Source organism: Aulonocara stuartgranti, assembly GCF_965226115.1.
Source record: "Aulonocara stuartgranti genome assembly, chromosome: 3".
NCBI lineage: Eukaryota > Metazoa > Chordata > Actinopteri > Cichliformes > Cichlidae > Aulonocara > Aulonocara stuartgranti.
Window position 1 is genome coordinate 76114468 of NC_138941.1, and position 14557 is coordinate 76129024.

The 14557-nt window shown below is 46.3% G+C and overlaps 1 protein-coding gene across 2 annotated transcripts in view; it reads right to left on the bottom strand.

The window, feature by feature from the left end:
* Nucleotides 1–11928: 11928 nt before the first annotated feature.
* The window catches only part of LOC309703478 (protein NLRC3-like), a 33195-nt gene continuing 30566 nt past the window's right edge, over nt 11929–14557 (bottom strand). Inside the window, exons 10-11 of one of the 2 annotated variants that reach the window (XM_082528335.1) lie at nt 14061–14107; nt 11929–13683 (exon numbers count right to left, since the gene is read on the bottom strand). In XM_082528335.1, coding sequence (XP_082384461.1) covers nt 13142–13683; nt 14061–14107 — 589 coding nt within the window. In that variant the 3' untranslated portion in view covers nt 11929–13141. Of the gene's footprint in view, nt 13684–14060; nt 14108–14557 lie in introns of those variants that run through there. The other variant, XR_014275911.1, reaches the window with a different exon arrangement.

Sequence of the window (14557 nt, forward strand, 5' to 3'; positions counted from 1 at the left end):
AAGAGCTCTGAGGTGGGGACAAGTCCATGACTTTCCTTTACAACCTTTGCTTTGAGATTGGTGGGCCACCTCTCCAAGAATTTGCTCCCAGTGACCTCACAAAAAAGGAGTCGGAAATCTTGTTCTATCTGTAATTCAAAAATACAGAACATAGAGAGGTGTTTGATTGAATCCTGCCTACAAATTACATCAGTATCATTTAAGTGATAAGTGAACTTACTTTTGGGAGATTTGCAAACTCAGACGCTTCTTTCCTCCACAGCTTTTCTTTGAATGGTCTTTGTAACGGTGGACCCAAGAAATACCAGCCGGAGCGACTTTGACAGTGCAGAACTTTTTATTAAGCTCGGGGTTGTAGTGGACACATATACTCCGCGCTCTCTTTCTCTGCTGTCACGTCCGTCTCCGTCTGTCACTGCCAACACATAAAGAGACACAATCACTGTCAGATCCCAGCACACCTGTTCACCCCGCCCCTGCGCCGCCCCGGGAGCTCACTGCGTCACGCCTCCTCTGCAGCTGGCCAAGGACCACACCCACGCCACACATCCCCACCGCCCGACTGAGGCCGGGGCCCATCCGGCCGAACCTACTCCCCCCCCCGCGAGCGAGAGAGGAAATCGGCCACGACCATCTGCGCGCCCGGCCTATGGATCACCTTGAACTTAAAGGGCTGCATGGCCAGATACCACCGAGTGATCCGGGCGTTGGCATCCTTCATGCGGTGGAGCCACTGCAGCGGGGCGTGGTCCGAGCAGAGGGTGAACGGGCGGCCCAGGAGGTAGTAGCGAAGGGAGTCGACCGCCCACCGGATCGCCAGGCACTCCTTCTCTACGGTGCTGTACCGTGACTCGCGGTCCGTGAGCTTCCGGCTGATGTAAGCGACCGGCCGGTCAACTCCCCCCACCTGCTGGGACAAAACGGCCCCCAGCCCTCTGCTCGAGGCGTCAGTCTGCAGACAGAAAGGGAGGGAGAAGTTAGGTGTGAACAGCAGCGGCTCTCCACAGAGAGCCCGTTTCACCTGCACAAACGCCGCCTGGCACCGCTCCGTCCACTGGACCAGATCTGGGGCACCCTTGCAGGTGAGATCAGTCAGGGGGCTGGTCAGGTCCGCGAACCCTGGGACGAACCGCCGGTAATAGCCGGCCAGCCCCAGAAACCGTCTCACCTCTTTTTTCGTCTTGGGACGCGGGCAGGATGCAATCGCCGCCGTCTTCTCCACTTGAGGTCGCACCTGCCCGCTCCCCAAGTGGTACCCCAAATACTGTACCTCCCTCCGTCCAACCGCACACTTCTTCGGGTTGGCCGTGAGCCCCGCCTGCCTCAGGGACTCCAGCACCGCGGCCACACACCGCACATGCCCCGCCCACGTGTCACTGTAAATGATGACGTCGTCTAGGTAGGCGGCAGCATAGGCAGCGTGGGGCCGCAGCACCCGGTCCATGAGGCGCTGAAAAGTGGCAGGGGCGCCGAACAAGCCGAACGGAAGCGTCACGAATTGGTACAACCCATACGGAGTGGAGAAGGCCGTCTTTTCCCGGGACTCTGTAGACAAGGGAATCTGCCAGTAGCCCTTGGTTAAATCCAGAGTCGTAAAAAAGCGAGCGGTGCCCAACCGGTCCAGGAGCTCGTCGACCCGGGGCATGGGATAAGCATCAAAACGTGATACCTCATTCACTCTGCGATAATCGACACAGAACCGTATAGACCCATCCTTCTTTGCTACAAGGACGATGGGGCTACACCAAGCACTGTGTGATTCTTCTATTACTCCCAGCCTCAGCATTTCCTTCAATTCCCGGAAAACAATTTGCCTTCTATGTTCCGGCAGCCTGTAGGGCCGTGAACGCACCGTCACGCCAGGCCGCGTCTCAAAATGGTGCTCTATGGGAGAAGTACGGCCGGGCAAGGGGGAGAACACGTCGGCAAAGCGCTGTTGCAATGCAGCAACATCCGCCCTCTGGGCCTGTGTGAGATGGTCACTGCAATGGAGGGAGGCGGGGATGCTAGACTTTGGCGCCTCCGGCCCCAACTCATCTCTCCCTCTTACCAAGCTCACTAGAGAAGCGGTCTCCGCCTCCCTCCAGGCTTTGAGGAGGTTGAGGTGGTAAATCTGCGTGGCCCCGCCCCTGTCCGACCGTACCACTTCATAATCAACGTCCCCCACTCGCTGTGTGACCACGAAGGGTCCTTGCCACTTGGCGAGTAATTTAGAGCTGGAAGAAGGAAGTAACACAAGCACCTTATCTCCCGGTGAAAATTGCCTGAGTCTAGCCCCTCTGTCATACAGGCGTCGCTGCCGCTGCTGGGCCTGGAGCAAATTCTCCCGTGAGAGCCTCCCCAGTGTGTGCAGCTTTGCTCGCAGGTCCAGCACGTACTGAATTTCACTTTTCGCAGGGCTCGGACCTTCCTCCCAGTTTTCCTTAATCAGGTCGAGCACCCCCCGCGGCTTCCTGCCGTATAACAGCTCGAAGGGAGAAAATCCCGTGGAGGCCTGGGGCACCTCCCGCACTGCAAACAACAGAGGGTCTAACCAGCGATCCCAATTGCGTTCATCCTCGCGAATGAACTTACGAATCATGGATTTTAAAGTCTTATTCAGCCTCTCCACCAACCCATCAGTCTGAGGGTGGTAGACGCTGGTCCGAATAGATTTAATACCCAGTAATTCATACAGTTCCCGCAATGTGCGCGACATGAACGACGTGCCCTGGTCAGTCAGTATTTCTTTCGGAATACCGACTCGGGAGATGACCTGAAACAGTGCCTGCGCCACGCTCTTCGCTGAAATGGTGCGTAGCGGCACTGCTTCCGGGTACCGCGTTGCGTAGTCCACCAGGACCAGCACAAAGCGATAGCCGCGTGCACTCCGGTGCAATGGCCCGATGAGATCCATGCCAATACGCTCAAACGGGATCTCCATCAGCGGTAATGGGCGCAACGGCGCCTTTGGCACGGCCGGCTGGTTAACCAGCTGGCATTCGGGGCACGACGCACACCAACGGCGCACGTCGGCCCAAATGCCCGGCCAATAGAATCGGGCCATTATGCGCTCCAGAGTTTTCTCGCCACCCAAGTGCCCTGCCATGGGGTTCGAATGAGCCGCCTGGAAAATCATTTCCCGGCGGCTTTGCGGCACCAACAACTGTGTGCGGATTTCATTAGTGTGAGTGTCACGGCTCACTCTATAAAGCCGATCGTTCCGCAATTGGAAATGAGGGTACGTTCGCGCAGCGTCGGGGCGCACCGAGCGACCATCAATATCCATCACTTGGTCATAGGCTGAGCGTAGGGTGTCGTCCCGAGACTGCTCTAGTGGAAAATCTTCCGTGGGGTACACAACGGGAGGCGGCGGGGCTTCCGTGGAAGTCCCCGCCTCCTCCTCCCCCCCAGAGTCAGCGTCGGTCGACCCCGCGTCACCGCCGAGCGCCGCGCAAACGTCACACGAATTTACAGACCGCGATCGCATCCCCGCGTACTGCCCCAGTAAGCTGTGGAACCCCGGCCAATTCGTACCCAAAATAAGGGGATGCGACAGGCGCGGGCTAACCGCCGCCTTCACTCTATGCGTTTTGCCCCTGAATTTCAGCAACAGTGACACTACTGGGTACTTGTGAATATCCCCGTGCACACATTTAACCTCCACCCAGTCAGCCTCCAACAATGCCCCGGGGCGAACCAAACTTTGGTGGACCAGAGTCTGCGTGCAGCCCGTGTCCACCAAAGCATGGCGAATACCCCCTTGACACCTTACCGGCACGCGGTACGTCACTCCTGGACCGGGGGCGGGCGCTGGAGCGCCTGCAACGCGGAACACCTGCCCCACCTCCATGAGCGGACAGTCTCGGCGCAGGTGCCCCGGCCGCCCACACTTCCAACAGTCCGGCCCCGGCGTCTGTGCGGCTCCCCGTGGCTCCGGGGCAACCTCGGCGGCCGCCGGGGTTCCGGCGGGAAGCAGCGGCCGGAACGGGTTCCTGGGGCTCCACCCTGCTGCCTGCTCCGTTCCCGCAGGGCCGCCGCCTCTCCTCTGCGACGCCGCCGCCGGTGGCCTGGGCGGCGGAACACGGGCGCCCCGCCGCGGCTCCTCACGGCCCGGTACCGGGTCAGCTGCCAGATGGTCCTCTGCCAGCGTCACCGCCGCCGTCAAATCCGCCGGGCGGTGGCAGCGAACCCAACGAGCCGTCGCCTCGGGCAGGCCTCCCACGAACTGCTCGAGGACGACCATGTTCAGCATCCGCGTCTCCCCAGCCGAGGGGCCCGGTCGCAGCCACCTCGCTGCCGCATCCTCCAGCTGCCGAGCCCAGGCAAACGGCCGCTCCCCCCCCGACATCTGGCTGGCCCGGAACTGACGGCGGTAATCCTCCGGGGAGAGCCCCAAACGATCCAGCACCGCCCGGCACACGTCCTCGAACACCCCCCGCGAGCCGGGGGGCAGGCTCAGCGCCGCCGTCTGGGCCTCACCCGACAGAAGCGGCAGCAGCCGGGCGGCCCACTCCTCCTCCGGCCACCGACAGGCCATCGCCGTGGCCTGGAAAGCCTCGATGAAAACCAGCGGGTCCTCCCCATCCCGCATCCGGTGCAACGTCACCGACAGCGGAGGGGCGGGAGCCGGCGCGGCCGCATTCCCCAGCAGCTGCCCCAGAGCCGCGGTCTGCTGCTCCGATTGCAGGCGAAGCAACGCCAACTGTTGGTCCTGCGTGGCCGCCTGACGAGCCGCCATCGCCGCCATGTCCACCATCATCTGGCCCAAGATCTGCAGCGGCTGGGCGGGCGGTGGGGCGGGCGGCGGCGCCGCCGGGGGAGCAGGGGGAGCCGGCAGGGGACCGGACATCACGCGTGGGTTTCGGCACCAGTGTAACGGTGGACCCAAGAAATACCAGCCGGAGCGACTTTGACAGTGCAGAACTTTTTATTAAGCTCGGGGTTGTAGTGGACACATATACTCCGCGCTCTCTTTCTCTGCTGTCACGTCCGTCTCCGTCTGTCACTGCCAACACATAAAGAGACACAATCACTGTCAGATCCCAGCACACCTGTTCACCCCGCCCCTGCGCCGCCCCGGGAGCTCACTGCGTCACGCCTCCTCTGCAGCTGGCCAAGGACCACACCCACGCCACAGTCTTCAACCGCCATGCAATGTATCCTGAACTGCTCTCTGGATCGTAGTAATGTTTCTATGTAATTAAATAAACGAAGAAGGACTATGTTATCAACATTTCTGAGGGCAATTATGTATTTAATGTTGAAAAGTTCCCTTTACTTACATATCCATGTTGTGAATATGGGTCTTCCAGATATGGAGACAGAGCAACAATGCCCTGCGCATACATCACTCTTACGCTTTTAGGGGGAGATGTCCTAATGTATAAATTCAATAATTGGCATTAAACATCACAATTAAAAATAATACAATGTTAAAAATGTTTCTTTATATCTTACATTTTTGATTCTTACCCATGTTATTCTGTCATCTCAGCCTCAAGTATGTTTCTCATCCGTCTACTGGTTGCATCTCTCAGAGATTTGGTTTTTGCCTACTCTTAAACTTTTCTATAAAATAGAAACATTACTTAATATTACTTAACATGTCATTAACATTGCTATCAGTTAATTTACACAAAATACATATTTCTTACTAAATAATGACCAAAACTCTAAAGTAGTGTATGCCTTTGGCATTTGCTTAAAATAATATAAACCAGTAAAGTTAACTTTATAGTAATGTTACCCACTTTTTCTGAAAGTATGTTCACTTATGTAAGCTAATTAGCAATTATTAGCTTACTGATAAACGGTAATTTAGTTGTTCAAACTGTGCGATTTGACATGTGACAATGATATTATTTAGACAGCATTTAGAAGAAATACATAGTTAAAATGTTTTAGGTTCATATTAACGCAGTGAGAAGATAACGAACATCTGAACTTTTAGCAACTGCTAGCATGTAGCTACTGGAATGTCATTAAACCTATGGGTAAATGCTGCTAACATGTCCTCACTCGACATCAGTGAAACTATAAAGAGCTATTTAGTTTAAAAATACCTTTTAAACAATGTTACCAGTATGGGAATGTTAACTTCACTTACCTGATTGTGGCAGCTCTTTGGAGAAAATTCCATGTGCATTAGAGCTCTGAGGCCGCACACGCCTGCGGACTGGTAATAATCAACACTGTGTGGAGTTAAGTCTTCACTGCGTGACTAACAAACTTTACACTGACTTTTAACTCTGATGTTAGAGCTGGTTTACTCCTCATAGAGTTGTAAATACTCTATCTAGGTTAAAATAGGTTTACTCTGAAATATTGACACTCCATTTTTTACTGTGTAGGAGCAGTGATAGTTTAAAGACATTTTCTAAAATAAAGAAGATTTCATCATCCGCAGTTTGTGAAAACTGCAGCTAGAAAAACAAATCAATAGATTCACAAATGATGGACTCTTTTCAGAGGTACGCTTCATGTACTGATTAACATACAGTTCAAAGATGTACATTAGGGTGCACACTGGTTATGTGGATTTTGCTATATGAATATGCTCAAGAGTCTATTTGAGCTAAAGACTTGAAATATATATCTGTATATTTTAAATCAGTAGCACAGATAAAAAGTTTTTGGATAACAAACGAGTCACATTTTAAACACTGTTTGAATAATCAAAGAATCAGAATCAGAATCAGAAAGGGTTTTATTGCCAAATGTTGAGCAGGTTTACAACATTAGGAAATTGCTGCGGTGCTTCAGTGCAAACATACTGTCATAAATTACGCTTAAATAGACATGAAATAAAAGAGATATTTATAAAGGGCAGGCTACAACAGACATGCTTACCGGGAGCAGAGAAACACGCTGTATTGTCTCTTCTGCATAAGCCACACCAGAAACGCTCTGTGCGGATAGCAAAGTCTGCGCTGTGGGAGTGTCTGGACCCTCCACGCCGGGATCTGCCGCACAACCTCGCACTGGTCCCCAGGGGCACGGCAAACTTGTAAGCCCTAGTTCAGCTCCCGAAAAAGATGCTCGAGTTGTTCTTGTGTCCAGCAAAAATTAGTTCTAATATGTTTTATTTTTAATGTTACTGCACTGCGTTGAAGTAAGCACAATTTAAATTCAAAAAAATATTAGTCTCTTAAATGAATGGCATCTTGACGTGGACTCGGTGAATGGCTTAAACAAACTAATACATTGTTTTACATCTCGTGCACTTGGATACACTCCAATGAAACTCAAATAGTAGGTCACACAATTTGGAGATGATGACTTGGCCTTTGTTAGGGAGGAGTGTAAGTATAGAGAGGAGGAATTCCTACTTCCCATTCATGTACTCTGCAATGTGCATTGTGTCGAAACTGTCCTTGTAGCACGTTTACTTTTTTCAGATTAAATAGCTGAGAAAAAAAGCATCAAAGTTGAGGTAAGTGTTCACCATAACTAAACAGTATCGTGTTTTTCTTTTAACTAGTTTCCGAGGGTGCCACACATGCTAATTTGGTGACTGCGGGAATGTGTAAGGAATGTTTTGGGACTGTACCCCTGTCTGATCTTAAAAAACTAACTTTGTTGTTACATTACAGCAATATTGAGGAAACATTTTACGGTTGATCATGGAGCAGGATGAAGGTCAAATAGAAAGTCCCTGGGACGCTTCCGGTTATGCTTCCATCCGGCGTAGTCATCTGACCGTTCCATGCTATATCGCCCCTCCTGACCCAGAGTGGTCAGGAGGTTTTTTGGTTTTTTTTCTTATACGCTTATGGTACCCGATGGAGGAAGCATCCCGAGCTCTCGGAGGTAATTGACCGGGATGAACCGACGGTCATCTGACTCCTTGATGTGCGTAAAACATGGCCGTTTTCTTTTAGGGTTTCTGTTTTTCTGTCTATTGAGCGTTTCTGCTAATGAGAAAACCTGTTGTAAAAGTAGCTCAAAAAATGAAGAAAAACTCTTTACTTTGGTCTGAGAAGGAGTGGCTGCACAAAACCAGAAATACCTGATCGGGGTGATTCAATAAAATTATTTAGGATGGAGTTCTGAATATGTGCGCGGTGCTTTTTTTAAGTAAGGGTTTTTTTTGTTTTGTTTTTGTGTTTTTTAAACATACAAGGACTTGAGACCTGTATGAAATTATTTGCTAGGTTACAAGTATTGAGAAATACTAATTTCGATTAGAGGGGTAGTTGACTCCTCCTTGATGTTTGTAAAACAAGACCGTTTTCTTTTAGGATTTCTGTCTGTCGAGAGTTTCCAACTAATGAGAAAACCCGTTGGAAAAGTGACTCTAAAAACAGAAAAGTCTTTCCCACACAATACCTCATCCGAGCGTGTAAAATTGTTTGGGGCCAATTTCTAAATAGGACCGAGTTTTGAATATGGGCGCGGTGCTTTTTTTTTTTTTTTAAACTCTGGGTTATTTTTACACATACAAGCAATGGTGTAGCTTGCCTCCCCCCGGCACTATATATATATATATATATATATATATATATATATATATATATATATATATATATATATATATATATATATATATATATATATATATATAAATGCAATCCGTTACTAGTCAGATAATCTTAAAGGTTTTTATTTTATTGCGCCTGTAATAAGATTAACGTAAGAAAGCAAAATAAAGCCGCTATTGAAAAAAGAAATAGCTTTTTACCGAGAAAATGGTTATCTGCTGCGTTACCCCCCTGAACTTTTTCTCCCTCCCCAGTAACCATACCCCCCCCTCTCTGATCAGAATTATCCCTGAAGCATCCCCCCCAGGAACCACACCTCCTTTTTCTCCCACCGGATGTGATTAGTCACACATATGGAATCGATTAGAGACTTCCAGAGTACCCTCCTCCCCTCACTGGATACAATTCATCACGCTTATGGATCATATTACACACATCTGGATTCGATTAGTCACTTCCGGAGTACTTCCGGTAGGGTCAAAAGGTCAAGGCTAGGGTCATCAATCAAACTCGCATTATTCAGTGACACAAGCTGGACACCATTTTTTTCCTGCTGCTTCCTTGCTCTTTATTCTTGCCATCACTTCCATTTCCCTGCACTGTCATACTCAACAATACTTCAAATCACTTCCACGGTCCAATCATTTTCTCAGCTGCCTTCTTTGAAGCATGCCTCTATCTTCAACTACAGCACCATCAGCATCCAGACTCTGTGGGAGTCTAACCGTCAAATAGCTTCATGAATATCTGTATCCCAATAAATCAGGTTTCGTTTTTCCACACCATCTCTCCTTATGGGATTATTTCAATCAGTATAGAAAAATATTCACAAGTGGGAAACAGTAAGATGATCATTACATTTTAATTACAAACACACATTTACTGACAAAAAAGTAAGTTGTAAATCAATGATGATATGCATTGAGTTACAACCAATTTTGTTGTCTTAACAAAGAAACGAAAGCCTTAAACTGAAAAGAAGGTATCTGATTAATATCTGAAGCATTAAGTTAAATCATTTAACACCAAGTATTACAGACACAAATCAAGTTTGTGACATGTCATTGAGGACATCAGCATATTTGAAAATGCTTCAAAACTCAGGCTTGTGAATGATTCCAACAGCTTCATGCATCTGTTAAACTTAGCTGAAAAACAAAACATTGAACAGTTTTTTACAGAAACACAATAGTAGAAGCTGCAGTAGTTAAAGACAAGCATGTTAGCAATGTAATGGTGCATTATATAGGAAAGCCAGAAGCCACAGGAAAGATGATCCCCTAACTTCCCAAACTGTAGGATGGATTTTGTCTCCATGGGGACAGCTCTGATTATGCTGCACAAGCTCCGCCCTCAGACTTGTCTCAGTGTGTGGCTCATGTTTCATTTGTCAAGCTTTAATAAACTGTAGGAGGAATAAGTGTGCTCCCTTATGGAGCGCCACTTACGGTCCATTTATTGTTCTGACACAAACAGAGTAAATGTAAGGGGACAGCCACCGCATTTTAACAGCTGGACTTAGCCCAAAATCAGCTGTTAAAAGAAATCTATGAAAACGCTTGTTGCACAGTCGAGCTGGTGTAACAGAAAAAGAAGCAGGGGGTTTAGCAGGCAGAGGTTTGCAAATAAGAATCACAGAATTGAAACAAAGAGCTTGATTAGTGTGAAAGTGAGCTGTAGCCCCATCAGAGCTGTGATAAAGAAGGAGTTTCTCCATCAGGAGCTAATGTCTGAACAACAATTATTCATGATTGATTCTTTATTAGTGTTTCTGTATACAAGATTAGTGTCCAACATAAAGGCTGACGCTGGACTCTCACACCACACCAATGCTGCCGTTACACTGTCAACACACCACTTCACCATAATTGACATCAGGACAGACTTTCAGAGGTTCACTGCCAACATTACAGCATGTAAACATAAAATACAAGGAATGCAATATTTGTGTAACATATGAACACAACACTGTGAGAAAGCAACCAGGTTTAAAAATTATTGAGCCAATATTTTCAGCTTATATGGCTGTGTGATGTAGCATAACTTAAGCAGCAAGGAAGGTGATAAGTAAATAGTAGTGATGGTCCGCTTGAAGCTGACGCTCCGGTGCGTGTGTCAAAAAAATCAACACACTGCTTCAGAAGCACTGTGTTGAAGCTTGATTCGTTTGGCCAGAGTCACATGATCAGTGACGTCCGAAGCTTCATTTAGAGCCTAACTGCTTCGGTATCTGATTCAATGGTTTATAAGGAAGCGAATCATTCGCGGGATTTGTGGAGTGTTTTGATGGTGACAGATAGCGAACCACTGATCATTCCACTGAGAGATTTGGAGCCAGCGAGGAATAGAGGAGGTTCTGTTGTGTGGGAGTATTTTGAGTTGATTTTTGTCAATCGGGTGGGTTTTCCAGCTTTGTGTTCTGGCCGTTTGCTTTTGTTTTGTGCGTGTTTATTTTATCTGAAAACGGGAAAAAGGTAAAATGTCAAAAATCTGCTTCCATAATATAAATATCATTAAATAACTTTAGAAAAACTTCCACTTGATTCTTTACATGTAATGTTGTAAAAATATATATTTTATTGTTTAATTAATCTGAAAATGTTAGTCTGCCAAATGTGCAGCAATTGAATTTCTTTATTCTCTTTAGCTGATAGTTTGTGAGGCCCAGGTAGACTGTATAACTGCATCTCTACCAGTTTCTCTGCACTCCAGCCTCTTCTGTTCCATGTAAAGGGATTTTCCTTAAGGCAGGAGAAATTATCTCCACGAAAAGGAACAGGTTCGGCCATCGCACAGTGGAACAAATTCTCTTCTTAAATAAAAATGAAAAAGGGCTACTTTAAATGCATCATGTTTTTAATTTGCAAGTTCATAAGCATTTTCCGTTTCCATTTCACAATCAATTCTACCCCCAGGTCAAAAATATGTCTGGGAAAATTTCCCTAATGTAATATTATTTATAAATATACCCGTCTAGCGGTTAATTGCATAAGTGCATGGAGGCAAGACCTCAGAGAAGTAACATACCCCATAATGTGTTGTACATTATTATATGTATATACTATATGTAATGTGGTATTTTTCAATTATTGTATTTACTAACATCAAGAAGTCACAAGCAAAGAAAGACCACACCATGGTGCATGTTTAAACAAGGAGCGTTTACTGGTCAAAACTATTTATTAAACAAATAAACCACATTTTTTTAACCACCACAAAATACACGTTCAAAGCAACACAACAGCGGCCCAGTATCAGAAAGAATTCCACTCTGTAGAGTGGGCAATCATAATGAAGTGGTTGGGTTTATTTTGTGGATTCAAGCTGCTCTTCCTATTCTTGGCCACCAGATGTCACCAGAGAGGACTGAGTTGAAAAGCTTCGAGTAATGAACCGTTTTTCAATACAAGCTTCAGAAAGCTTCATTTGGCCATCACTAGTAAATAGGATTAGCAGACGATTGAAGTTCTTTTAAGCATACTTTATTGCTGGCATCTCCATTTAACATAAAACAATCACACATGCAAAAATCCCACTGGCTTTATACAGGACTTTGCCCACACCTGACCTCGTTAGTCCCTACCATTGAAACAAATAGGTCAAACCAAATAATACAATTCTAAACAAAGAACAGGAATAAGGTCATGCATGAAACTGACAAACTCATTTACTCAACTAAATGGTAAAGTAAAACACTGCATGTTTGTTTGTTAGCTTAATCGACACAAGAGCACTTCCAATTAAGTGTGTTCACACTATTTTAACACTAATAAACTCAAAAGGCTACTTTAAAGAAAACAAACAATACTATACAAAATGAAAAACCCTCCATTTGGTTACACCCAGTGATGCAATCATTGACCTCATGACTCTATATAAACAGGAAGTAGTGGGCGGCCCTTCCCCTACACCTGTCTCACATATAGGACCTGAGTGCACAACATGGACACCATGGTAAGTATAACTCAAAGCAACATAAAGAAACATAATTTACCAGACATGTGCCTGTAAACAGAAGAGAATTCAGATGATCTGATGGTTAGTAGTGTTTGCTTTAAAACACATGCATGGATGTAAAGGATGTAACTACTGCTACCACAAACAAAACCCGGGATAGTGTGTGTTAAGAGAAGTTACACCAGCAATGTCTAAATCAAAGCATTATGGCTGACTGTAAAATAACAGAACAGAAAATAACAATATATGCAAGTGACAAATGGCAAATGAATTCTGTCCTAGCCACTTTGTCACAGGCTGAAACATTTTCAAATGATAAGCTTTCAACAATAAGTGAAAGAGTAAGAGCATGTGGAGAGTTTGGAAACATCCCACTAAGAAAGAGAAATAAAACATTTTGATTCATTTTAATGAGCTCAGACTGCAGAGGAGCTGGTTGTGAACTGAGCTTCAGAGAAACACAACATACTGATATTCACTGTGAAGCTTTGAGTGGAACAAGACACAAAAACAACATGTGGATCCTGTAATAATGGGAGCTTCCATCTTTAAAGGACTGAAGAGGAAGAGCTTTACAAGGAATCCTTTAGAACAGTTTAAAACATTAAAATCAGTTAAAAACTGGTTGAATCCATGAGTGAAAGAGTCAGAAATGTACAGATTGAACTGATCTCTTCAACAGTCAGTGTTTCTCTAACAGGAGGACACTCTTTACACTCAACTCAGCACAGACTCACTGAGGAATCAGGATTAACCCAAAACCCAGGATAAAGAGGTTCAGTGAATGTGGTGTTGAAGGTGTGGAGGTGGATCAGAGTGTCAGAGGAGACTCTGTAGAAGGACAGAGTGCCAGCAGGACAGTCCACATACACTGCTATTCTGTTAGAGACACAGGAGGAGGAGGAGGAGGAGGAGGAGGAGATGGATGTTTTTATCTTATTGTGCCTGACAGACTGAGGACCATCATCAGAGCAGCTCAGACTCCAGGACTGATCATTGAGTCCAAACACACAGTCATTACTGCTTCCTTCCCTTCTGATTCTTCTGTAACTCACTGATATATCAACGTTTTCTCTCCACTCGACCTCCCAGTAACAGCGACCAGTCAGACCATCTCTACACAGCAGCTGCCACTTGACATCAAATCTGTCTGGATGATCAGGATATGACTGAACCTTCTCCACATGTGTCACCTTCCTGTTGTTGTCAGACAGTTGGAGCCATTTGTTCACTGTGTTTGTGTCAATTGTGAGTTGACAGGAATCTGACGGAGAGAACAAACACAATCAAGCTGCAGTTATTGATCCATCATCTGTTCATTGATTGTGTTGAGATTTAAATATATATTTTAAGGCTTATTTGCTGATTATATTGTTTTATGTATAAAAAAAAAAGGGCCAGCTTTGAGACAACTGGCCTTTGGGGGCTGTGCAGGGGTCTCTCTTCCAGAAGATGATTGAATAAAACAGAAATATAAATGTTTTGACCACTATGACTCAGGTTTTCTCTGTTCTATCGTGTCTAATTGACACTTTGATGATGACTCCTGACATCAGAGATGTGTATGAGTGATGTGACAGTTTGAAGATGGTTGAATGTGTGCTGCTTTGTTTTCATGAATCCCATTAAAAACACACTTACACTTCTTCAGACCTGGTGTCAACCATCGGACTCCAGCAGGCTCCACCCTGAAAGGAGGAGGGGGGTCAGACCAGCACAGTGTCTTCAGCATGCACACATGGACATTACATGGCTCTCATACACATGAACATTCACAGTGTTCATCAAAGTGAAAGCCCGGAGGAATGAATTGTCTGTGGTGTCTGTTTTTGTTAACAACACTCTGTATCATCTGCCTGAAGAAAGAAATGCGAACAGTTTATCTCCATGATGTGAAAGGTCTATAGAGATGTGTTTGTCCCATTTCCTCATTCTGGACCTTTCCAGGTCCTGGATGGAGGAAAGACAGCACAGATGAGCCTCTCTAAAGACCTTATTGTCTGTTGCTTCATGACTGAGGCCAACAAGACAGTGACGGAAACAGGACAGGAGTGGATGATGGCCAATTTCTCCAGACTGCACAGGGTTATATCTTTGTATTAGTTCTGACACATTCATCAACACCATATCTCGAGTCA